The following is a 27,708-nucleotide window of genomic DNA, read 5'->3' on the forward strand; positions in this document are numbered from 1 at the left end:
ACCCATGATGTGGACACTTCAAGAGTAGCCCATTGAATCGCTCACATGTTTCGAAAAATTGCTCGTCCTCTCTCTGGGTAAACTCCGAGATTTCCCTGCGAATAGCATTGGTTTTATACACTGGGAAATATTTATTCAAAAATTTTGTAACCATTTGTTCCCATGATGCAATGCTATTAGCAGGCAATGTATTAAGCCATGAACGAGCTCTATCTTTTAAAGAAAATGGGAATAATCTGAGTTTAACATCATCATCTGAAAAATTCTCATATTTAAATGTTTGACAAATTGCATGAAAATCATTCAAATGATTATATGGGTCCTCATTTTCTAGGCCATAGAATGTGGGGAGACAATTTAGCACACTAGGTTTTAGTTCAAAACTCCTAGCAGCTACATTTGGGTATCTTATGCATGATGTGCTCAAATTAGCTAAGGGACTAAAATAGTCCTTAAATGGCCTCTCCTGTGGTGCTTGTAAATCCATTTTATTTTTTACTTGTTTGTGTGTGCGACGTGTTTTCTCAAGTTCAAGGTCTATAGGTTCAAGATTGGGTAATAATGACCTTCGACCATGCATGCAAAACAGATAAAATAAAAAATAAAGATGGGAACAAAATAAATAAAAATAAAGAAGAGGGAGAAATTACGATACTAACCTTATTGCGCTATTACAACCTTTCTATAAAAATACACAAAAATAAATACGTGAAATAAATTAACTAAAAATTAAATTAATAAAATAAACAAAAAAAATTACAAAGAAAAATAAATTGAAAATTAAATTACAGAATTTTAAAGAAGAGAAAAAGGAAAGAAATACTAACCTTTAAATGTAAATTCACTTTTTTTTTAATTAAAAAAAAATTACAAGAAAACAATTAAAAGAAATTATTCACAAAAATTAATTCTATGAATTAAAATTACTTACCTCCCCGGCAACGGCGCCAAAAACTTGTTGTGCAAATTTTAATGTACTCGCAAGCGCACGAATCTATTGTAGTATAGACTAATAGTGACGAGTGTCGATCCCACGAGGAGGTGGATTTTAATTATATATAGAATTAATTTTGTAAATGGGTAGTTGGATTTATGGTGGAAATGATTTGGAATATGCTAATAATTAAATTAAAATGGCAAGAATAAATTCTAAAATTGGAATTGAAATGGCGAGAATAAATTGAAGAGAAAATCTATTAAATTGACGTACTTGGGTATCTGGATCCGTATCAACATGCATCATGGGCTAAATAATCCGTATTAATGCCAATTAAATCATGAGGGGGGAATCCACACCTCATGAACCACGCTCTAATCAATATGGTGCTAAGGGCTTATCGTGCCAAATAATAATAACCTTATACTAGAGAGCCGGTGTAACCAAGGCGGTATCTAGACAAGACTATTATTATTTGTCGACGAGAAGTCAAAACATCCACAAAAATTAGAGGGGAAGAGAAAATAAATTTACCAAATTAAGCCCATGACACATGTTGAGACTTCACCTTCAACCCAAGCTTGAAAGAAAATTAGCCACTCATAGTTGAACTAGGGGCAAAATGGAAATTTATTAAAATACGAAGAAAATACAAGATGGAGAGGGAATTACAGAAAATGGATCCCAAAAATGGATTCAGAGATATCAAATTAGGGGGGGAGGCCCCCTTTTTATAGATACATGGAGTAAATCATGGCCATCGGATTAAAAACAGTTTGGACGCTCAGGATTGCGCCACGTCATCAGTCAATAGTCCACGGTTTGACCGCGCGGATGAACAGTAACACGGTTTGACTCGGATGAACAGTAACGCGGTTTGACTCGGATGAACAGTAACGCGGTTTGGTTGAAAATAATCCTGTGTGATGCATGTACCGTACGCGAGATTTTTCATCCACTGATATGCTGCCACGTCACCATCATCAGTACATAAGAATTTTAGCCCAACAGGATAGTGACACCTCATCAGTCAATGCCACATCATCGGTCCGTCTATGTGAACAGTGTTGTGAACAGTAACGTAGTTAGTACCGTACATGTGAATAGTACCGTACATATGAATAGTGCCATTTTTCCTTTTATGCTCCTCCTAAGGTTTTCGACTGTCCTGAGTTCAAAAGTGATGTCCGTTTTGCCGTCTGATCTCTCCTTTATTGTGAAATGACTATAATGCCCCTAAAATACATAAAATACTTAATTAAAATAAAACACATGTAATTAAATCACAAGAAGGTTAAATACATAAAAGTAAGGGTTGTTAGTAAGACTTGAAATGTAAAATGACGGTTTTCTCCTTTATAAATATGCATTTTCTAACACTCAACAAAGCGCACCTGTCGCACCTTGCATTTACGCACGACAGGCGTGCAAGTGAACCTGTTGCTCGCGCTTATCACACGTGCTTACGAGCTGTTTGTCACACCAAGTTACAATTTTACTTTTTTTTTTCAGCGTGAGGTTATTAATTTGTTATAAATACAATATAATAATGATATAAATGTAATAGATACATGGCGAAATCCAAAATAACAAATCATGATTCAGCAAGATCAAGAAATGAACTGGGCATGATAAAGTTAGCTTATACCGATCATTTCTCTGGGCGTATTTCAATTATGTGTAAATTAGTTACAATCGTAAAAGCCATCCAAAAGAACTTAACAAAACGGTAGTTGCATTTGTTCAAGCACGACATATTTGGGCATTTATTGGAGTGCCGAAATTTTCCGTTTAGTGGCGTAATTTTGTACAATGTATTGCTTAGGCAAGTGGCCCATGGAGAATACAAAGAGAAAGATCAACTATGGTTTCAAATTGGTGAGTATTTGATACACTTATCAATTAGAAAATGGTGCCTCGTTATGAGACTTTCCTATGGTGAAGATGCCGTACTAAAAAAGTCAAAAACAATGCATAGGCTATTGAATACGTATTTTGATAGTTTGTTTCGCAACATCAATCTTAATCAATTCAACTCAAGATTTGAGGAGTTGGACTTCGAGGTTATGGATAACATTGATACACTTAAAGATCGCGCTATTTTATTTTGCGAACAGAGTTCTAAATGGGAAAAAAAAGTCACTGTAAAATCAATTTCTCATTGTTTAATGAAGTAGATGATATATGTCACTTTTCAAATCATCCATGGGATCGTTTGTCGTGGAAAACGATATTCGACAGTCTTGACAATGCATTGACCGGCAGAGACGAGAAATTTAAGAACTCTCAGTTGGAAAAGACAAGTCATAAAATTGAAAAGTACAATATTTATGGTTTTACGTTTGGGGTTTAGGTGCGTTGATTTTTTTTTTGGATTAATTAGTTCGGTAATGTTAAATATTTAATGGTAGTTTTAATACATTTCTCATTTTGATTGTTGCATGATTGGATTTTCGAAACAATCAGAGATCTGCCATCAGTATGGGTCGTGAAAACGAAGAAGAAGATTCCCCGCATCATGCAATGGAAGCCTATGGCTTGTTCTAAAATAAACTTTGCTGAAGTTTATTCGTTATTGAATGACAATTCCCGTCTTGTAAATAATATGTATTAGTAGATGTATAGTACTACTTTTGACATTACTAAATATTAGATGATTACACTTAAAATTTTGGGTTAAATTTATAGCAGGGGAACATTTTATAAACTCTTAAGTCGAATGTAAAAGCGAAAGGAGGAAAATTTTGGAAGATTGTGAAGGATAATGTGCCACATATTTCAAATTGGGTCCATAATGTGGGTATCTTATAGTGCATCAAACCACTATTATTTATTTAATCGAAATAAATACTCCATGCGGCCATCCATTAACGTCTCCCACCAACCATCATAACACAATTGAAGTACAACTGAATCCATTAAGCCTGAAATTATTATTATTATTATTATTATTATATATATATACACACACTATGAAACATAATAAAGAAAATATGTAGCATATTTTGATATATAACATTAAAAAAAAAATTGTATATTGTTGTCGCACAAATTAGGTGCGATAGGCGCTTGTTGCACCAATATACAATGGCATCGAAACTCTCTTGTCGGACCAAATCAAGTCAACAAACACCTCTTAACACTTGGTGATACAAAAATAAAGTATAAACAATCTAAGAAACATTTTATCAAACACCTAATATGCAATTCTTCTACAAAACCAATTTCCTTTCAATTAGCTTACCTATGTTTTAGGGTTTAATTCACTTTGTTAGAATCGTGTCAAATTGGTGTTGGATCCGCATGGATTTGGTTGTATTTGATCGGATTTCACTTTTACCGTTGTCGTCGCTGTTCGCCGCTGCCAATGATGATTCAAGAGGGAAAAATTGCGTTCAGTTTGATAAAGAGGGAGAGAATTTGGAATTGAACTAACAAGGGTATTTTAGGGTAAAAAACTTGTGTTTGACTAGTTATGATATGAAAAAGTTTCAAGAATTAAATGTGAAAAATGAAAAAAAATTTAGTTATTTTTATAAACTTTCCATTTATTTTAATTTTTTTTAATTTACTTATTGGGGTTATACCATGTTAGATTGTGGCTATAGTATTATTCTCTAAAATAAATCAAATTGGTCCTTTTAATTGAGATGATCGCCATGAAACTTTATCTTGAATGTGCAAGAGTATTACATTTATAATTAAAATTTTTAAGTTCTATTTAGTATCATAGCATTGTGGCTTGAAAGTTATTTATTAGAAGGAAAAAGTTAATAAACTAAATGAAAATAATAAACTTATTAAATCAAGCCAGAAACTAATATATATATGTACTTAAATTGCTGCCTCATAATCAAAATAACTATAAGATTGAGATGAATTTAGCATTTACAGAAATCAAAAACTTTAAATTAAACATGAGTAAATTATTCTCATATGGTATTCAATAATGATCATAATCAATTTTCATAAACCATGACACAAATTTATACTAAAAAAATCAGGAAGGATGAACCCTATTGGAAACACCCTTAAAAGCAGCTTTCATAGAAGCAGAAGCAGAATTCATGGCAGCCTCAATATACTTGTTGGAAGCAAAAGTTGCTGCTTTTTCCATGAACTTCCCCATCTTCCTAGCTTTCTCAGCCGTCTCAACCAAACCACCATATTCTTCTTTCTCGATTCTCACCATTTCTTCCTCAAACATTCTGAACTCATCCATGGCGTCTTCCATGGCCGAATCAAGATAATCTTCGGCCTTTTGCATGGTGATTTCAGCTTCTTCGGCTTCTCTTTCTTGCTGGAGCTCCACTGCTGCCCACGAGTTGTATGCTTCGATCTCAAACAGTTTCATCAAGTCCTCAATGGCATACGGATCAAAGCCTTTGTCTTGGCAAGCTTGGTTTGAGAGGAAAGTGAACTGGGAAATTAGGGCTTCCATTGCTTTAATTTTTGAGTTTTTGAGTGTTGAGAGAATAATATTGGAGATGCAAGATCTAGAGAAGAATAATGAAGATGAAAAAAGTTAGTAGATGAAAAAAGTTAAGTGGGTGGGAGGAGAATAGTATCATATAAAGATTGGTCACCCAAAAGTCCTTTGCTAAAATGTTTTATTATTAATACATATATATAGATAGATAGATAAATAAATACATAGCCGTTTAGATAGGTTTATAAAATTTTATTATTTGTAAACTAGGTGAAATGAGTTTCAACTTTAATCAAGTGGTTTTTTTTAATCACTCACACCTATGTTTTTAATAAAATTAATATAAACTATTAAATTTTGAATATGTATTAGAGGATTTTTATAACTTGCTTCATGAATATTTAAAGCTTCTTTTTTTTTTTTAATTTACCTAGAGAAAATATTTGCAATTAAATTGATCTATCCCCCATTAAAATGTGAACATAAATTGTTAAAAATTAATCATAATCAAGCAATTCATTTTCTTCGTGCTTTCATGGCCAGATGGGGTGTGTGTGTGTGAATTGGACCGTTGGAGTTTCTTTTTCTTTTGATAAATTATTGAAAAAGAAGAATTTTTTTCCACTCTCTATATCTGGTGATGGGGATGATGGAGATGTGGATGGATTTTCTTATCTAATACATTGAAAGGAATCTTCAGTATAGTGGAATGTGGGACCATACTCCTTTGAATTTGTCAAATTCTGACTCTACAATTTTCTTATCTTTTGGTTAATTAAGCTTGCTTTTGCTGCAATTGGGTGAAGATTTTACAATCAATCATGTAATGAATATGAATAATGTTAAAAAAAGATTGTTAGACACAGCTTGGTAAGTGAATTATTGAGAAGAATGTTTTTGGTTACAATAGAATTGAGAGAAAGAGTAAAACTCCATGCTATTTGACTTATTTAATCAAAGTTTTCTTGATTTTTAAAATACATTAAAATTCTCTTAAGTGTTAAAAGTTTTGCTAATCTTGTCATTTTATCCTTGATAATTGTTTGATGTTGAGAATATGAATATATTTAATTATTTAATTAATTGAATAAATTGAATAAATTTAAATCATAACTAATTGAAAATTTTATTTTAATTATGAGAAAAAGCAAGGGAATTGTCAAGTAGAATTTATTAAAAATTAAATCTGAAATTAATATATATATTTTGGATAATAAAAAGTCGAAACTATATATATGTATTTTATTTTTACTGTTTCAAATACCCTTAGAAATATTGTTCTCCAAAAGTGTGTGTATTAGTTTAAAAATTTAATTATGTTTAAAAATATGAATATCTTTAATTAAATAATTAAATATATTCATATTCCCTACATCAAACAACCACAAAAAATGAAATGGTCATCAACTAAAAGGTTGACAATTAAGTGAGTTTGGATATATTTTAAAACATTAATTTAGTCAAACAACAAAAAGTCTTAACTCTTTTTCCTTATATAATTAGTGTATTAAAAAGAATAAAAAAACATATAATCTAATTAAGTTGATCTTTTTAGTGGAATCAGTAAATTAAGAAAAAAAAGATAATGAAAGTCGTATGACATCAAATGTAATTAACTATACGAATACTTAATATGCTTTTATCTGTTTGAAATTTATAAAAATCGAAAAATTGATTTAATATTAATCGGCTTGAGAACCATGAAATTGAAAATGTTGCAGTAAAAAAATCGACCTAATGTGGAGGTTTAGATTAGTTAGATTTCAAACTCACCACACCCATGTTGAAATCTGAAAATTTAAACCTAACTTAGAATGGTATGATTATGATGACATGACACATTACATACGACGTATAATGAGCATACTGGGCCGTCCCTTTAAAATTTCTAAACCAACCCGAAGCGGTTACGTATTTAGTTTTCTTCCTAAACAGGCTCAAGTTCTATTTGTCTTTTATTGGTAAGTTACTATTTGCACCCTAATTTTATCTTTGCCGACCCCATTGAAAAGGTGGAGTTATAAACAGGCGTTGAATGGTTATATTATCTGAGCAAAACCCTAACTAATGTCTCAACTCTCACTTTTTTTAAGAATCAAACTAAAATAACAGCTAAATTAAAAAGAAAACTTAAAAACCACTCGGTAGTTGAGGAAGCGTGCAGCATTAATTAAATGGGTAATTTTTAAAAACTTACCCTGAGGTTTGGACTTGTTGCAAGTAGATGACGAGAATTTATTTATTTGTAAAAAATCCCCTACCGTCAGTTAACTTTAACATTGACCGTTAGTTGACTGTGCAAAGATAATATTACCCTTAACAATAATTTGTAGACGGAAATAACTAAAAAAAAATAAAATTATTGGCTATTTTATCCTCTTTAAATTATTGATATTTTCTTAAAGTTCCTACAAGAAAAATAAAATTAAAAATTTTAAAAATCCTCTTTAAATTATTGATATTTTCTTAAAGTTTCTACAAAAAAGATAAAATTAAAAACTTGAAAATGAAATAGTTATAATCTTTACCTATGATATTGTAAATCTTTGGAATTGACAAGGATAAAATTGTCAAAAAATAGGGTTTGTGCTTTTCGCGCCAATAATTTTAAATTTTTTTTTAGTTATTTCGGTCTACAAATTGTTGTTAAGGGTAATATTGTCTTTGCACAGTCAACTAACGGTTAATGTTAAAGTTAACTGATGGTAGAGGGTGTTTTACAAATAAATAAATTCTCACCATTTACTTGTAACAAGCACGAACCTCAGGGGAGGTTTTTAAAAATTACCCTTAATTAAATACGAAACACGGCGCTAGAGTTGAAAATTTTTCTAGTTGTGGATTGTCGTCTAGGTCCTAAATTTTATGTTTTTTAACAAATAAGAACACAATTTATCCATTTATAGCATGTAGGTCCCTCATACTGTATGGAATGACGAAATTACTATCAAAGTTGTAAATTATGACCGCCATTGACTAATGAGCATTGCTGTCATTTCAGCAGAATTTGGGAACCCAAACGATCAAAAAATAATCAACGATGCATTAATTGGGCAAAAACAAGAATTTAAGGACTTAGACGATAACAGTCTCATCCAATAAAATCAACTTAATTGTTGTTGCATGATAAACAGATCGAAATCGAAAGTGTTTTCGAAACCCGACGCAATCATTAACTCAGAATCTGGCCATGGCGAAGATTGCTAACGTGCACGGGGAGGTGTTGTTCCCTGTCTTCTTTGCCTTCTATTTCACGATTAACGCTATAGTGAGCGACGCCATATGGTTGAATCTACCGGCGACGGGAACCAAATGCGTGTCGGAGGAAATCCAGAACAACGTCGTCGTTTTGGCCGATTACGTCGTCGTTTCCGATGATCACTCACATAGCCCCACCATCTCCGTCAAGGTGTGTGAATTTTTTCGATTTCGTAGTTTTGGATCATTTTAGGTTGGAATTTTATTTTGGAAAAGTTTGACTTTTTTTAAATTTTGATCAAATTGTAGGGTTAGGTTTCGGCAATTTTTAGTGACAGTGTGTTGAGTTTATGTCGATTGGTGATGAATGTGTATCAGCTAGAAATGAGTTTGTATAGTTATAATATTGATTGTTGAGAAAATAATTTGTTTGGTTAGGGAATTGGTTTATTTCTCGCAAATGATGTGTTTCAGAGTGTTTTTAGTAGCGGCAAAAAGACCTTTAAACAACTAGAAATGCTGTTGTGTTTATTTTGTGGTGTTCGTTTGAAATGGATAAAAATTTTATTTTCATGGCGCTCAGGTCTAGACGTCCGGATTTACAAAATCCGGATTTAAACTAGAATCAGAGTTGTATAGCATTGTAAAATAATATGTCCGGGCATCCGAATTTGAGCTAGAATCAGTGTTCTGCAATACTGTAAAATAATTGTACAACTTCCAGATTTTACAAAATAACCATATAAATATGTAGTGATTTCGAAATAATCATTTGATAGAATGATTCTTCAGAAAATGAAATTCAAGTTGCTAAAGCACTTGATGGTTGCATTCTCCCAAAAGCAAACCCAGGAGGTTATTGCGAAAAGTAGTTTTACTTGTTAACACTTTCTGCTAAATCACTTCCAAAAATAGCTTAATTTTGTCATGGGCATTGTAATTATAGTTGGACCATTAGAGTATGCTTTTGTTTACAAATAAGTTATATTTTTCTGTAGCATTTGTAAATGAAATATGGATTAAATGAAACTTCTTGTTTATTTGAAATCGTGTGAGGAAATGCTGTTCCGTCCTTTTTTTCCCTTTTTTTTTATGTGATCAATTTCTGAAAATGTTTCATGTTTTACGATAGGTGACATCACCATATGGGAACAATCTTCACAACAGGGAGAATGTGACATATGGTCAGTTTGCTTTCACGACTCATGAAGCTGGCAACTACCTGGCATGTTTTTGGGTGGATGGCCATAATCCAGGAGGTGGAGATGTAAGCGTCAATATTGACTGGAAAACTGGAATTGCAGCTAAGGATTGGGAATCAGTTGCAAGAAAAGAGAAACTTGAAGTGAGTAGTTTTAGTTTCCTTTTGTTTTCTTTAGAGTGAATCAGATCCTTTGTTTTCGATATTTATTTGAATTTCTATTGTCTGAAATTTTGATGTATAGAAAATATTTTCAGTTAAAGACATCGCGTCACTATTATTTAGCTGCTCTTCTGCCATCCCTTTTAGTATAATTTTACTACCTGATGCACAAAGCTGCATTTTGGATGACCTAGAGCTTGGTACATCATTAACAGCAGTAGGGTCTTTTTTTATGGTAAACAACTTAAGTCTGATTTATGGGCTGTGCAGACAGAACTTTTTTCCCTTTCTCTCATCCCCCTTCCCTGAATAAGAGTTTATCATAGCTTCCCAAATTTTATTAGCATCAGGTGTTAGGAATGAATGAAGAGGAGTTGTGGTAATAATTTTTACCATACTTGTACTAAGCAGAAGAAGCTTTGATGTTTTTGAGAAATTCCAATTTAATAGAGACAAAGTCTTAGCATTATTTTGGATTCCATTGTTCATAAGGTGCTAAGGATTGTTCTCAACAGTTTTGAATTCTGATTATTGTGTGTGCTTTAACTTGATAACAGGGTTTTTTTTTTTTTGGGAAGAAACTTAGGTTTAATAACGAATTTCATGTTATTTACTATATTTTGCTTAGCAACCAGGAGAATTTCCAGTTACCCACATAGTTTCCTTCTTATAAATTTTATTCTTTCCTTTTGTCATTACTCTTGACCAAGCATGATTTTGTCTTGCATTGCTAACAAGTAGGGCGTGGAGCTTGAACTGAGGAAACTTGAAGGGGCAGTAGAGGCCATCCATGAGAATCTACTTTATCTCAAGACCAAGTAAGTTTGTTTTGTAGTTGGAAGTGATTAAAAGTTTTCTTCTTAATAATAAGCTAATGGCAATTAATGTGGGATATTCTTACAGGGAAGCAGAGATGAGGGAAGTAAGTGAAAAAACAAATTCCAGAGTGGCATGGTACAGTCTCATGTCCTTGGGAGTCTGCATTGTGGTTTCAGGTGTGCAGGTGTGGCACTTGAAGCGATTCTTTCAGAAGAAGAAACTTATCTAAATTCACTTCTAACATTATATTTCTTGTTAAAAGAGCAAATTGTAGAACACTTTTTTTCCCCCCTTTTCTGAAGAAATGAATACTGTAGTAGGAAATTTTGGTACATTTACTGTGCAATCATCTTTCAATATGATACGTAAGAAATTCAATTCTTCATTTCTTAATTTGTGTAAACTCAATTATTCTTTTATAGATCTTCAGTTTGTGGTCATTACTGCAATTGCAGAAATATGTTAAACATGATAGGTCTTCCGAGTGGAGCCTTATTCTGTATGTTTTTATCTGGTTAGAACCTAGAAGTCATCAATTTCATCACACCATGGAATTTGTTGTAATAGTTCTTTTTCATAAATCTAGATGAGATTGAAATCTCCATGGTAGGCAATGGTAGAGTTGTCCTGATCTTTTGAAAGCAGGAAAACGGTGACTTTTCCCTGGGTTGTGAATTGAAGCATTTGATCCCTGATTTGTGAGGCAAATTATGCACTGACCATTTGGTTAACACAAAGGGTTATTTGGGGTTAATCAAGAAGCTGTAACTGTGTGCACTAGAATCTCCACCACTCGATGCAAGGCTGATTACCATATTGAAAAATTTGTGAAAATGGACAGCATGAGGCACAAGAATAGTACATTGGATTTACATTTATCACCGTATGTAGTCGTATAGAGATTTTTGTGCCATGTAAATTTGACTACAAAGTAGTGAAAATGTAATTTTGAGTAAAGAAACTTTTGTGCCATGGAATCAAATAGTGAAGAATGCATTATATAGTACTTAAATTGGTTTCTATGGAGGCCGCTGGTTGATTCAAAAGTCAAAACTCAGTCAGGTGAGCTAGGTATACAGTGGCCCGAGGGCTGTGAAAAGCCAGTAAACCAAAACTCTCTTAGATGTGACTCAAACAGATTTAAACCAAAGCTCTTTTGTAGTGAATGCAAAAACAGGCAGCATGAAGTCATCACTCATCATAACCTGAGTACACTTTTATTCCATCTTGTTAGATTACTCTTAGCTTGCGACATAGAATTGCGACTATGTATGCTATTTGATCCTGAAAATTAAATACTACAATGACCAAAACAGAAAAGCAAACAACATGGAGAAATTGTTGTTGTGAAACCAATCATTAAAGAATGATTAAAGTTTTAATCAAATCAGCAGTCAAAACTACTAAATCAGGGAAACAATGTCAACTGAAATGGGATAAATTAAAGAAGAATTGGCCCGTGTAGCCTCTATTCAATTGGCCTGTGTAGGCTCTATTCAATACGAACTATTTTGCGATTCATGCATCTAAACCGGCAAATCTCGTCAAAGAAATCATCTGAACTGCTGTGGCTGCTCTTCATTTGAAGAATTCGTATTACCATTGTCTTCAAATTTTTCCCATACTTCAACAGTGACTCAAGAGTGCTCATTTTCTGTTCAGCATTTAAAGGTGATCTTACTGTGACCACCACCTCCTCCAGACATGGAATCACAAATCCTGATTCTACCTGCAAAAAAAGAGTATATATCTATCAATGTGAAGTCTAGAAGGTTGACTTGAGCGAATATTACACAAAAGTGCAGAGCATCAACTGACATTTTTCAGGCTGTTCTTTTGGCAAAGAGCAGCGAACATTGCCCCATGGATATCAAACTTCTGCAATTTAGGGTGGTTATTAAAGAATTCAACGAAGTCAACCTCCGGAAAGGGCTGAAGTGTATCAAAGTCCCCAGTGAATTCAACCTTCATGTATAGATGCTTCACCTCACTTGCCCAATAAAGCATTTTGCTAATTGCATCCCAACACCACTGAACCCCTCTTAAGGTCAAGGACTCAAGAGCCACAAGCTTTCCAAAATCGACCATGTAGACCCTCCCTACAGCATTTGCAGGAACATATAATCAATTACAGTTATAATTAAAGTAATCAGGAAACTTTGCTTTGCATCTGTGGAGTGAACTCAGGAGAAATGAAAAGTAATAATAACAATATTAAAGTTCATAGTAACTCCAAATGAGGAAAATTACCTGCATTATTGGAAATTGACAGATTCCTCAAGCAGTTTGTCTCTTGAACCCTAATCCAACTACAGCCTTGAACCTCAAGGAATTGGATCTTCGGACATGAAACAGAAAGTGAGCAGTTACCTAAGCCATAAAAATCCAGCTTACACTGCTCCAAATGTGGCAACTCAATCGAAACTGACCTGACCCCTTCGCAGCCAAGCAGCAACAAGTTGGTCAAATTAGGACATGCCCTTAGTGCAGTGGACAATGCTGGATCCTCCAGTCTTGCACCAACAATTTCAACGTTCTGAAGCTTATGAAAAACATCCCACTTGGGAGAACTAACCATTAGCACTCCCCAAAGCTTGAGTGACTCCAAATTTTTTGCTCTGCTAATGCAATCCAATTTCGAGGGGTTCTCCAGGCACCCTTGATAATCAGCAAGATTATCCATTCGAAGCTCTAGATGTTTGAGGGTAGAGCCAGCAAGCATTAGCCACGAGTCAAGGCCTGCCTTAGAGAATGGGGTATACACGACAAGCTCCTCTAAACAAACAATAGAATATATCATCTTCAGCACAATGTCATCAGGACTGTTATCACAACTCTGGTTATCAAAAGAGTTTCGTGGAAAATACAGACTTTTAAGGTAAGGAATCGATTCCTTCCATCTCTTGGATACACAGTTACAAACTGCAACGTCCCTGGCATTTTTCATGTGTGATAAAACGTATTGAACAATCGCATCTGGAAGCGAGTCCATTCTGTAAGGACAGCAATCAAACGGTTTGCAGTCAATAATAAGTATTGTAGAATAAGCAATAATTAACGTCAAAATAAAGAATGTAACTAAATTAACGAACATTAATCAACTCAAATAAGCTTGAATCTGAGATTTTTCTTTCAACTAACTAGAAACCAACTTCAGATAAATTAATAAATGATACAAAATTGAGAGAACCCAGATGAGAATCAAACATTTTAAGAAAAACCCACATGAAATTCAAACAAATTATACACAGAGGAAGAAAAATAGAGATTCTATGCATCAATTCGAAAGCTAAAGACAAAATCCATTTGCATAAATTCACGTTAAAGCCTCAAAATGTACAGATTTTCCTCAATGCTCAAACAAACAATTAAAACGTATAATGTAGCAAAAAGGAAAATGGAGGAGAGCTTACAGTTAACAGTTATAAATTTGAAACGAAACAGAAAGAAACAGATCTAAGCTCTGGCCTCACGAAGTATTTTCAAAAAATTTGAAAGCCGAGGCCTGTGCTTTTTTATATTTTATATTTCTTTCAGTCTGAGAAAGAAGAGACAGATTCCTGATTTGTTATTTATATAAAGAGAAGAAAAATATCAAAGTGAGAATCTGTGACTTATTTTTTTAATATTTTTCAAAAAATTTTGTGCAGGGAGCGCGACTGCGCAAAGGGCTCGAGGGGTTTTGTGTTGTTTTTCAAAATTTAAAATGCTTTCAATTGAGCCCTCGCTAACGGGCACGAACTTGAAAAACAAGTCGAAACGGCCCTGGCCTAGGCCCGCTTTCGGCTTTGCGATTTCAAAATTTTGAATTTTGTTACCGTTCCTACGGTCTAAATTTTTTATCAGATAGGTCCCCCTAATTTAGTAATATATTAACAAGAGTTCATTATTTTGTCTGTTTATATAAAAAAAATGATCGCTAGCAATAACACTGACCTATAAAACGAACAAAATTGTCCTTTGCTTTTGGAGTTTTCATTTATATTGAGTCCTACCATTACAACACGAGTAACTTATTCATGTTTATCTTTGTTAATAATGAAGAAGAGCTAATGCGGAATTAAGAACAGTTGTTTTATAAAATTTTATGAATTTTGCATGACCCTCTAAAACACGACCATCCAAAAGTTGTTTTTAACGTAGTTATGTAATTTTTACAATGTGCTAAAAAGCTCTATTTAGAAACAATAATAGTAATAATAATAATAATAATAACAATAATAATGCATGTTGTAAAGTTCATTGACAATTCATAAAAGGTCGATCCAAAGACTTAGGCTAGTAAGATTACTAAGGTTGTGATGATAATAATAAAAAAAAAACATTTTGATTTGCCTAGATGGAACTAAGAACATATATGTTAGGCTAATTCTAGACTATTATACATTGGATGTAACAAAAATGATTGAAATTATATAAAAAGTGATTTTGCATGTGCTATTGACAATTTTGTTAGGAATCTAAGGGGGTATTTGGTATTATTTTCGGGCCACTGTTTTCCACTTTATGAAAATAATAATAAAAAAAAAATGCGTTTGGTTGGTACTTTTATTGTCAAATTTTTGCTTTATTGGAAAATGATCAATTAGAAAGAAGTGCAGAGATTTCCTATTTTATAACCACTTTAGTTACTTATTTTATTTGTTAAAAATAATTAATATTCACAATAAAAAAAGACCATTTAAAGAAAATAAATTAGACATAAAAACAAAACACTACAAAATACAATACAACTACAGAAAATTGTTTTCATCAAAAGATTTTACCACTCTTTCGTCATCTTCAAATTTTCAAACGAACAACAAAAAATATTTTTATTTTTTCATTTTTAAAAATTATTTTAAAATTAAACTATCCAATGTATTTTTAAATTCACCTAAAACTAATCATTTCTATATTATTAAACAAATACAACAGCATCAACTTCAAAGCAATACCCAATACACCCTAAATATTTTTATTTATTGTCAAATATGCACTCAAAACTATTTTTTACATTAACTTTTCTCTTGGGAATGCCAAAAAAAAAATCTGCAAATGATTGAAATATGTAATACATCATTTATTAAATAGTTAAACATTTCACACTTTTTAGATTTCTTATATTACCACATCGTCTAACTATTCACCTCACAAGTATTGAATCATTTGAAACAAATTATTTTTTTTTTGTCTCTTTTCCCTTTTTTTTTTTGTGGATTAGAAACATATTCTTAAAATATTTGAGTGTAAGTGTTCTCATTCACCAAAAAGTTACATCTATTCAAATATAAACAAGTATATCATGAACTAATTGAAATATATTCAAAATTAAGGGATCTAAAGAGAATTACTATTTTTAATATAAACGTGTGTGAAGAGGATTGAATGTAGGGATGACAATTGGCACTGCTCGTAGCGGGTTTTCCATTACTAAATCTAAATCCCCACAAAATTTAAATTATCAAACCCACCCGTAACCCGCTGTGAGTTTTAATTTTTTTAAGAAAATCCACTCATTGCGGGTTTTGACAATTATTAAACCCGCAATGGTACCTAGCAAATTTTTTTGTGAATTTCCACATTTAAAAATCACAAATTTCAATATATAAATTTATAATAATAACCTAAAATTTCACTTAACATATTCAATTATAAATTTAACCAATGTAAATGGAAAATTAAAATTTTAGCATCAATCCAATAAAAGTTGTCAAATTTAAATATAAAATACAAAAATTCATAAAAATAAAAAAGCCACAGATGAGTATCTAAAAATAAACAATTATCAATTCATAATATCATTCAACACAAGCTCCAAAAGAAAATCTTCATTTCATTCACCACCATTAACACCTATCCAACACAATTCCTATAATAATAATTAAGATTAATATTTTCTAAAGAATAATACTTTTTAAATACTAATCCGAAGAACAAAATTATAATAATGAAATAATTCATGCATCAAGTTAAAGCCTATTAGGACTTAGGCACGTTGCAACTTGCACACACATTTGCATTTTATATTATCTACTTTATATGTTTTTAGATTTAAATATTTTTCAATTAAAAATATTTTAAAAAAAGTTATGGGTTTTTGGATAGCAATGCAGGTATTCGTTAAAATTTAGCTAATATCAAACTCACCTGCAACCTAGTGCGGGTTTTGATTTACAATACCAAACATGTCCACAACCCACAAAATTACTCACAACGAATAGGTTTTGGCGGGTGGGTTTGAGCGTTTTCAGGTACCATTGCTATCCTTAATTGTACACTTTGTACGTTGCTTGTACTGACAAGAGACACATGTGAGATAAGAATTAGCCATAGATCTGATAAATTTGGTCATTGGATCATGAAACATTGCCATCGTTGGTGCTTTTGTATTTTAACATAATGATAGGGTTATTTATTTAAGAGCCGACAATTGACAATTGCTGACTCACATGCAAATTGGTTTCTGACTTCCTTCCTTCCTTCCTAAAAAACGAAAAGTATATATATATATATAGATATATATATGGTCCCTTAATGATCCTATAATTTAAAGCATCAATAAAATAAAAATATGTATCGTTAGATCCAATCAATAGTATGTGTTATCTTTATTAATAAAAATTTTTATTAGTTTTAAAACAATAACCAATTAACAAACAAATAAAAGGGTGGTTTTAAATTTAAAAATAAAAATAACAAAAAATTTGTCCGATCCTTGACCCTTTAAATTTGGGCCAAAGTCCTAATCTTTTGGATTGGGTCAATCGAGCTAAGGGTTAGTTGAACCTTTTTTACCATCCTTAGTGGCAAATGTAACCCAAGCATTAAAACTAGGGGTGGGCAAAATACCCGACCCAATCCGACCCGAAAAATTTCGGGTTCGGGTCGGTTCGGGTTGTTATTGAAACCCGAACGGGCGAAAAATTGCAAACCCGATCGGGTTGTGATCGGATCGGGTAAAACCCGATCCGATCCGAATACTCGATTGGGTCGCACAAAAAAAAAATTCACTAAACCTATAAACACATCACACATGCACACACCAGACACCACACACACGGCCACACACAAAGTTACAACTCAAAAACAATTGGCTAAAAAAAAATTGACAAATAAAAAACAAAATCAAATTATAACCCACGCACAACCACACACAAACATTGAAACATATCCTCGCTGCCTTCATAGCCCTCATCCCCACAGCCCTCACGACTTCACACACACACACAAATATCGCAAAAGCCAAAAGCAAAGCGGCAGCTAGCAGCCAACGCAGAGAAGAGAACAGAGGAAGCGCAACCAGCGCATGCAGGCACCTAACCTGTGACTGGATCTACTGCTCCGCGACATCCGTAGATACCAGATTTGCTGTTGCCGGATATCTATCGGATTTGCTGTTGCTATCGGATCTGCTACTGCAGCCTCCACCATCACCGAGTTACACCGCGAACCGGCAACCTGAATTCTTTTCCTTTTTGATATTTTGATGGGATAAAATAATATATTATATATTATTTGTTAATTGCTAAGTATATGTATTGTTAAATGTTAATAATAAAATGAGGGAAATTCTTGTATGGAAAATTTTGGAGTTTAATTTATTAAGTCCGTGGAAGCTTAAATAATAAGTATGAATTGATTTCTTTTGTTTTGTTTTGTTTTTAATGAATAGATTAAGCAGATTAAGCATTAAAATTAAATATTTTGCATTTGATCCAAGCTTCCTCTTCACCCGATCCGAATTAACCCGAATTTAACCCGATTATTTGACCTGATCCGATCCGATCCGAATATGTTCGGATCGGGTCGGATCGGGTTACAACTTCGGGTTGAGTTCGGATGAATTCTTTTCTAACCCGACCAACCCGAAATCCGATCGGGTTGATCCGAACCCGAAAATGCCCACCCCTAATTAAAACTCAGTAAATACAAAAAATCATAAAAAGCCAAAATATTTATTCATTACCATGAAATAATTATAATTTATATGGATATTTATCAAAGCAATATTTTATCTCCGTATAAGCAACATTTAACCTTCTTATAACTCATATTATCTCCCTAATTTGAGAATTGTCAGTCTTATAATTATTATGTACTATTTATCACTTTATGGTTATGTTACTACAAAAGGAGGATTTTACTCCTTATTTAGATATACTTAAGATTGAATAAAATTTCACTCTAAATATTGTGTCTCTTATTTGCTCTCCCTTTCTCTTACTAAAATGTTGTGCTCCTAATTTATAAATAACTTAATATGTGTTAACATATATGTTTCCATAATATTGATTTTGATGATAACAAACAAGTTTAAGAATGATTAATCTTTTAAGCTCAAATTATTTAATATTCTTTTTAAATAAATCATTATTTTCACATTATAAATGTTTTATATTTAATGGAAAAATGATTTTATGAAATTGATTGTTTTTATTCTTTTTAAATAAATCATTATTTTCACATTATAAATGTTTTATATTTAATGGAAAAATGATTTTATGAAATTGATTGTTTTTATTCTTTTTAAACAAATCATTATTTTCACATTATAAATGTTTCATATTTAATGGAAAAATGATTTTATGAAATTGGTTGTTTTTCAAAGTTTATGGTTTAATTGAAAGAATTTTGAAAACTTTGAAATAAACAAGTATTGCTTGAAATCTTGGTAAATGACTTATTTGAAAAGTGTAATAGCATTTTGGGGTATACCATAATTTCAGAAAGTTTTGGGATTAACAAAGCATTACTTAGAAATTCTGAAATTGGACCTATGTGCAAAGTTTCATAACGTTTTGGGCCGTAATACAGTTTTATAAAGTTTTGTGGTCAAACTGTAAATTTGGAAAATATTTTCACTGTAGCAATCACTGTAGCAAACGGCTAACCGTTTATTTAAAACGGCTAACCGATAATTTCCAGAAAGCATGTTCTGCAAAGTATTGTTAAAATGATGATTCTGGAAACTAACGGTGAACCGTTTACTGAAAACGGTTAACCGATTATTTCCAGATTGCTAACCTTGAACCGTTTAGTAAGAACGGTTAAACCAAATTTGTTTTGCAGGTCCCTGGAAATTAACGGCGAAAGGGTAAGCCTAAACGGCTAACCGTTTATTTGAAAATTGGCCCAACGGTAACTTTGACCGGCCTAAACGGTTAACCGTTAATGGTTAACGGCGAACCGTTTTCGAGCAGACAGTCTGTAACGGCTAGTTTTTCAGCTCCAACTATAAATAAGCTCAATCTAATTCAAACGAGTAGAATTCCAACGATCATCATTGAGCAAAATATAGAGAATACAACTTTCATTGAGCTTTAAATCTTTGTATTCATCTCATTCATTCACACATTGAGCTTTCACTTGTGATCAAACATATTGTGTGAGAGAGATTCATTTGTAATCTTTTTTGTAAAATCAAGTTAAAAGATTGTAAGTGTTGGGATACACTTGGGTTAAGAGATTGGGGATAATCTCTTGTTGTAAAGGTCCATTGACACCTTGGAAGTCAATTGTAAGCGTTTGAAGCCTTGGGAGGCTAGCTTAGTGAAATCCTCAAGCCCGGTGTGCTTGGAGGCGTGGACGTAGGCGGGGATTGCCGAACCACGTAAAAATCCTTGTGTTTGTTTTCTCTTTCCTTACTCTTTTAATATTGTTCATGATTGAATTTATTGTTTTCAATTTGATTAAGGCAATAGATTAAATTGTTGTGTGGTTTGCCTAGGATAATTTTTAAAATCCCAATTCACCCCCCTCTTGGGTTGCCTAGTTAGTATTTCATTTGGTATCAGAGCGAGGTACTCTTGTATAGACTTAACCGTCTAGAGTTAAAGATCAATAGCAACCCAAATTAGTTCAACTTTCATGGAAGGCCAATCCACCACTAGACCTCCATTCTTTGATGGTAATGACTATCCTTATTGGAAAACTAGGATGAGAGTGTTTTTACAAGCCTTAGATTATGAAATTTGGGAAGTTGTTTGTGATGATTTACTCATTCCTAGAAAGAATGTTTTAAGTGAATTGGATAAGAAAAAGATGTCTTTAAATTCTAAGGCTATGAATGCTTTATTTTGTGCCTTAGATAAAAATGAATTTCATAGAGTTTCAAATTGTTCTAATGCTTATGAAATTTGGAGAAAACTTGAAATTGTGTATGAGGAGACTACAAACGAGGAGGAATTTCATGAAGTGTCGAATTTGGCACTTATGGCAATTGGAGATGAATCGGATGATGAACTTGATGAGGTAAGTGATCCAACATATGATGAATTGTATGATGCTTTTAAAGAAATGCATGATGAGTTGATGAAAATTGGTAAAAAGAATTCATGCCTTAAAAGGAAATTGCTAAAATCTACAAATGAAAAGGATGCCATGCAAAAATGCAATGAGTCATTGAATGAGAAGATTAAAGGATTAGAATTAGAGAATAAAACCTTGCATAATAGAGTTGCATTATCAAATGAGAAACTTAGCACTTCACATGAGCATCTAGAATCATATGTAGATGACTTGAAAAATGAAAATGATGCTTTACAAAAATGCAATGATTCATTAAATGAAAAGATTAAAGGACTAGAGTTAGATAATAAAATGTTGCATGATAGAATTGCATCATTCACATGTAAACAAAGTACTTTGTATGAGCATGAGAAATCACATGTTGATGAATTAATAAATGAAAATGAAACACTTAAGAAAAGGAGCAATGAGTTGAATGAGATTGTTTTTAAATTCACAAATGAGCAAAAGATGTTGGATAACATGCTTAATTTACAAAAATGTGTGTTTGATAAAGGAGGACTTGGGTATAAGCCTTACTTGAAACAAAAATATTATAAGAATTATTTTGTTAAGGCTACCTCCACAAATGATCAAATTGTATGTCATTATTGCAATCAAAATGGTCATATGAAGAATAGATGTCCAATTAAAAGAAATGTGTATTATGGAGTCAAATGTATTTGGGTTCCAAAAAGAACTAAATCTAACATTCAAGGACCCAAGAGTATTTGGGTACCAAAGGGTACAACTTGAATTTATTTTTGTAGGTACCATAAACAAGGAATGGTGGAGAGTTCCTTGATGAAGCTTGTGGAGATAATCACTTGATCATAATCTAAAGCAAAAATAATGAGGCAAGATGATTTAATTGTTTTGGTAATTATTATTGCCTTATTGATTATAAGTGATGGTATTTTAATCTTAGTAAATATTTAACACTTCATTTGATATCATAACATTAAGTGCATTAACATGATGTGGATAAGTTTATCTTGGCTATTTACTATATTGAGTGAATCATGATAAATGAATTTGCGAAAGTATGCTTGTATGTTTACATGATGGAATTATCATTGTGTTTAACATTGAGTGCTTTATCATGATGCATGGTTATATATATAAGATGATAGCTTGTCAACTTATCATGATAGATTTGTTTGATTTTTAATGATTATGTAATGCCTAAGCATGATAAATAAGTGATATGCTTTAATTCTAAATCTTTGAATATTTACATATTTCATGATTGTGTGATGTATATGCATGATAGATGAGTTATATGTTATTTCTTGCATTAGAAGTGATCATGGTGGATAATTCGAAAATCATGCATTTGAGATTTTTTTGTAATGGTTTTGCCATTGAATATAAATTTTCATCACCTAGAACTCCACAACAAAATGGAGTTGTAGAGAGAAATGATAGGTCTATTAAAAAAAAAAAATGGTTAAGACCACATTGATTAGATATCATCTCAATAATACTCTCTATGAGCTTTGGAAATATAGAAAACCCAACATTAATTATTGCAAAGTTTTTGGATGCAAATGTTATATTTTGAACACAAAAGATAATCTTGGCAAATTTGATCCAAAATTTGATGTTGGTATTTTTCTTGGCTATTCAAACACAAGCAAAACTTATTGAGTGTATAACAAAAGAACTTTGATTGTGGAAAAATTTATACTTGTTATATTTGATGAGTCTAATTCTTCCTCTATGGAGAAAGTTGTTTTTGATGATAATGTAGATGAAGAGCTACAAGAAGATTATCAAATGATAGCCAAAAGAATGCACCACTTGAAAATCAAGAGGAGCAACATGAAGAAACAAATGCGAAGTAAAATGAAGGTACTTCTCAAATACTCCCCAAGGAGTGGAGGTATGTTTCTTCTCACCTTAAGAACTTAATTTTGAGAGATCCATCACAAGGTGTAACTACTATATCATCTCTTAAAAATATATATGAGTATTTGTAATAATGGATTTGATCACTTGTTCTTTAACTCATCATTATGGCTTTTCTTAGTAGTCATGTTGATTTTGATGATCTATATATTGGCATATGTTGATTTTGATGATTTATATATTGCCATTATGTACTTATGCTTTGCTTAAGTTTTGATGATAAAATTTGTGCTTTGATGATTATTGTTTGATCTTATGCAATCTATGATTGGTGAATGGATGCATTTTTGTACTTTATTGATGTATTGTCGAATATGCATTACTTGCTTTAAATAATATCGAAAGGGGGAGAAATCCATGATCCTTGAGATCTTGGCGCATATGAGAGTGTAAGTTATATTAAAATGTCACATTTGATCTTTGATGAGTTTAGTTGTCTTGATTTCTAAAATATGATTAGTAATTATAAAGTTTGAATTGTTGACATTATGCTCTTATGACTTTTGCATTCCCTTGCTTAGCTTATTACTTGTTCTATTTTGGATAATATGCTTTTTGAACATTTTTATTGTCCAAAGAGGGAGACAAAGTAATAAATCTTTTTAATGATGTAAATTGGGGAAATAACATGTATTTTGAGCATTCTTTTAATGGTTGATATATGATTATGGAATCCTCGGATTTAATTTTTACAAGTGTTGGGGGAATTCATATTGATTTTGATGATTAATGATTATATGTGCATTGCTTGATGAATTGATGGAGTTATTGGTTTGTTATAATTGTTGAAGCTTATATCTTTTTAACCATGTTGTGTATTTGATAATTTGTTCATTTTTAAGGGGAGACTTTACCGAAATTTTTGCTCGCACAAAATAGGTAATATCTTCATCGAATTATTTTCATGATATTGTTTCAATTGCATCTATCTTTCCTTTTTACGATGAAGGGGGAGATAAATATGATATGTTTTTGGATAAAATCATTTTGGTTAAATTTTTTAATTGGCCATATATTTAGGGGGAGCATACAATATGATTTTGAATAATATGCATTTTGAACTTTTTTGTTGTCAAAAAGGGGAGAATAACATGAACTTTGAATATTGTTTTGATGATGAATATGTGCTTATGGTGATGTTTTTAAGATATGATAATGATTTGATTACATTGTTTTATATGATATTTTGGAAGTGATATCACTAATCTTGTATTTGAGGTGATGCTTGTTGTTAGGGGGAGATTCTTTCAAAATTTCTACTCAAACAACATGGGTAACAAATTTGCTATTTTTTTTCTTTTCCTTTAAAGTTTTCTTTTTGATGATGAAGGGGGAGAAGAATACATGTTTTTCAAATCTATAAAAATTTGCTACTTTTGTCTTTGCCAATTAAGTTTTTCTTTTTGATGATGAGGGGGAGAAAAACCCATGTATTTAAATCATGAATTTAGCTAATTGGCAAATTGTAAAAGAAGATTATATTTAGGAGCAATTTGTGGAATCATTCTTTAAATACATGAAATGTTTGTCATCATCAAAAAGGGGGAGATTGTTAACATATATGTTTCCATAATATTGATTTTGATGATAACAAACAAGTTTAAGAATGATTAATCTTTTAAGCTCAAATTATTTAATATTCTTTTTAAATAAATCATTATTTTCACATTATAAATGTTTTATATTTAATGGAAAAATGATTTTATGAAATTGATTGTTTTTATTCTTTTTAAATAAATCATTATTTTCACATTATAAATGTTTTATATTTAATGGAAAAATGATTTTATGAAATTGATTGTTTTTATTCTTTTTAAACAAATCATTATTTTCACATTATAAATGTTTCATATTTAATGGAAAAATGATTTTATGAAATTGGTTGTTTTTCAAAGTTTATGGTTTAATTGAAAGAATTTTGAAAACTTTGAAATAAACAAGTATTGCTTGAAATCTTGGTAAATGACTTATTTGAAAAGTGTAATAGCATTTTGGGGTATACCATAATTTCAGAAAGTTTTGGGATTAACAAAGCATTACTTAGAAATTCTGAAATTGGACCTATGTGCAAAGTTTCATAACGTTTTGGGCCGTAATACAGTTTTATAAAGTTTTGTGGTCAAACTGTAAATTTGGAAAATATTTTCACTGTAGCAATCACTGTAGCAAACGGCTAACCGTTTATTTAAAACGGCTAACCGATAATTTCCAGAAAGCATGTTCTGCAAAGTATTGTTAAAATGATGATTCTGGAAACTAACGGTGAACCGTTTACTGAAAACGGTTAACCGATTATTTCCAGATTGCTAACCTTGAACCGTTTAGTAAGAACGGTTAAACCAAATTTGTTTTGCAGGTCCCTGGAAATTAACGGCGAAAGGGTAAGCCTAAACGGCTAACCGTTTATTTGAAAATTGGCCCAACGGTAACTTTGACCGGCCTAAACGGTTAACCGTTAATGGTTAACGGCGAACCGTTTTCGAGCAGACAGTCTGTAACGGCTAGTTTTTCAGCTCCAACTATAAATAAGCTCAATCTAATTCAAACGAGTAGAATTCCAACGATCATCATTGAGCAAAATATAGAGAATACAACTTTCATTGAGCTTTAAATCTTTGTATTCATCTCATTCATTCACACATTGAGCTTTCACTTGTGATCAAACATATTGTGTGAGAGAGATTCATTTGTAATCTTTTTTGTAAAATCAAGTTAAAAGATTGTAAGTGTTGGGATACACTTGGGTTAAGAGATTGGGGATAATCTCTTGTTGTAAAGGTCCATTGACACCTTGGAAGTCAATTGTAAGCGTTTGAAGCCTTGGGAGGCTAGCTTAGTGAAATCCTCAAGCCCGGTGTGCTTGGAGGCGTGGACGTAGGCGGGGATTGCCGAACCACGTAAAAATCCTTGTGTTTGTTTTCTCTTCCCTTACTCTTTTAATATTGTTCATGATTGAATTTATTGTTTTCAATTTGATTAAGGCAATAGATTAAATTGTTGTGTGGTTTGCCTAGGATAATTTTTAAAATCCCAATTCACCCCCCTCTTGGGTTGCCTAGTTAGTATTTCAATATGTTATCAACACGAGTCGCTATCCACAAGACGTTGATTTTTGTCCTCTTTAAAATATGGTAATATCTCTCCTTTGACCTTACTCTTAAAAGAATGAGTTGAATTATCTTGATTTTATCTAAAATTATATTTACATTTTTAATGCATTTTGATAATTAAGAATAACACATCAATGAATTCACACTTTAATCATCATTATTTATATTTTCATTGTTTGACATTTCTTATTCTAATATTCAATTGTTATTATGTATTTCTATTCTTGGAATTAAAAAAAAAATCATCTTGAAGTGTGATTATTATAATATATAATGAAAGAATTGCATAATGAAGAATTTCTTTCAAAATACATTTATGAAGAACTATTCCAAAATTATAATGTTATTCATGGACATCGTGTTCATGAAGGATTCACTATATACGTATATATTTTACATTTTCCTGAAGGACTTATACAAATATTATGAGTTCGTGTATATAACATGTAAGACTCTTTCTCCATATTTCCCAGAAGGAGTTACAAAATGAATGTATAAATAGGTCATAATTGTTTCTTTGAAATAATTTGTAGGAAAAATATGACAATCAAAAGTGTTTGAGTGAATGTAGTCATAAAAAAAAAATTATTCATTTCTAGTTTGAACAGTTTCTTGACTTGTTGGCTTTTTGCTTTATTTTCAATCTTTTAGTTGCATGCTTAATTTATATTAGATAATTTTTAAGAACAATTTGATATAATAAAAATATAGGAATGAGTTGTAAGTAGTATATATATGCACTTGACCCCTTTAATTTATCTGTTTGTTTTTATGGAATTCTTAATGAATGATTCTTTTATGATTATTTTGAATTACTAAAGACTGATTACTGTTCAAGTGTTTGGATCATGAATAGTCCGAAAACATTTTGTGAAATAAATCAATATCTGAAGGATTTAATCATCTCCCCAAAGGAGCTAAAAATTAATGCATAAGTTTGATGATAATTCAAATGCTCGATTAATTCTGTCATTTGAAATTATGTGGAAAGATAGAAGGAAACATATTAAAGGACACATGATTTTATAACACAAATATACTCTTTGATTAGAAAAATTAAGAGTGCCAATATAAATTGATGTTATTTTTTCTTTTATTAAAAGACAAAATATGAGTTTTTGATTAAAAAGAAAATCATGGCTAATTCAATTCCTTAATGGATTCATGTTCTAGTGGGAATAGTAATGGATATAATTATTATCAAATGACTTTTCAAAATTCTAATAGCCATAAGTCTTATAATAAGAAATCAACATGCCAATATTATACCACTAGAATGTATGAAATTGAATTAATGTTGGTGATGGACCAGAAGTCCAAAATCCAAAATCTTCATTAATTTAGCTTAGTAACTTTGCCATGCAAGCTTAATAATGAAATGCAAGTTATGCAACCCAAGAGGGGGGGTGAATTTGAATTTTAAAATTTATGCAATACAATTCGCACAACAATTTAATCTATTGCCTTAATCAAATCAAAAATAATAAATTCAATCAAGCACAATATTAAAAGAGTAAGGAAAGAGAAAATAAACACAAGGATTTTTACGTGGTTCGGCTATCCCAGACTACGTCCACGCCTCCAAGCTCACCCGACTTGAGGATTTCACTATCCAAGGCTTCAAATGTTTACAATTGACTTCCAAGGTGTCAATGGACCTTTACAACAAGAG

At 31.7% G+C, this 27,708-nt stretch overlaps 3 protein-coding genes across 4 annotated transcripts; 1 reads left to right on the forward strand and 2 right to left on the reverse strand.

Moving 5' to 3' along the window:
• Window positions 1–4,787: 4,787 nt before the first annotated feature.
• Window positions 4,788–5,534, reverse strand: LOC102628974 (uncharacterized). Its single transcript, XM_006471014.4, has one exon. The coding sequence runs from the start codon at window positions 5,376–5,378 to the stop codon at window positions 4,938–4,940; it is 441 nt and encodes a 146-aa protein (XP_006471077.2). The 5' UTR covers window positions 5,379–5,534; the 3' UTR covers window positions 4,788–4,937.
• A 2,911-nt stretch (window positions 5,535–8,445) lies between these two features.
• Window positions 8,446–11,139, forward strand: LOC102628704 (transmembrane emp24 domain-containing protein p24delta3-like). Its single transcript, XM_006471013.3, has 4 exons — window positions 8,446–8,775; window positions 9,697–9,909; window positions 10,669–10,745; window positions 10,831–11,139. The coding sequence occupies exons 1-4, from the start codon at window positions 8,557–8,559 to the stop codon at window positions 10,973–10,975; spliced, it is 654 nt and encodes a 217-aa protein (XP_006471076.2). The 5' UTR covers window positions 8,446–8,556; the 3' UTR covers window positions 10,976–11,139.
• An 822-nt stretch (window positions 11,140–11,961) lies between these two features.
• On the reverse strand, window positions 11,962–14,452 carry LOC102628205 (F-box protein At1g10780). 2 transcript variants are annotated; one of them, XM_025095973.2, is made up of 5 exons: window positions 14,160–14,452; window positions 13,618–13,739; window positions 12,997–13,521; window positions 12,565–12,845; window positions 11,962–12,475 (listed from the first exon to the last, which is right to left on the reverse strand). In XM_025095973.2, the coding sequence occupies exons 2-5, from the start codon at window positions 13,736–13,738 to the stop codon at window positions 12,239–12,241; spliced, it is 1,164 nt and encodes a 387-aa protein (XP_024951741.2). In that variant the 5' UTR covers window position 13,739; window positions 14,160–14,452; the 3' UTR covers window positions 11,962–12,238. The 2 variants fall into 2 exon arrangements, with proteins under 2 accessions (XP_024951741.2, XP_006471074.2); XM_006471011.4 differs by having other exon boundaries at window positions 12,997–13,739; window positions 14,160–14,451.
• Window positions 14,453–27,708: the final 13,256 nt, after the last annotated feature.

Source organism: Citrus sinensis, chromosome 5 (genome assembly GCF_022201045.2).
Source record: "Citrus sinensis cultivar Valencia sweet orange chromosome 5, DVS_A1.0, whole genome shotgun sequence".
NCBI lineage: Eukaryota > Viridiplantae > Streptophyta > Magnoliopsida > Sapindales > Rutaceae > Citrus > Citrus sinensis.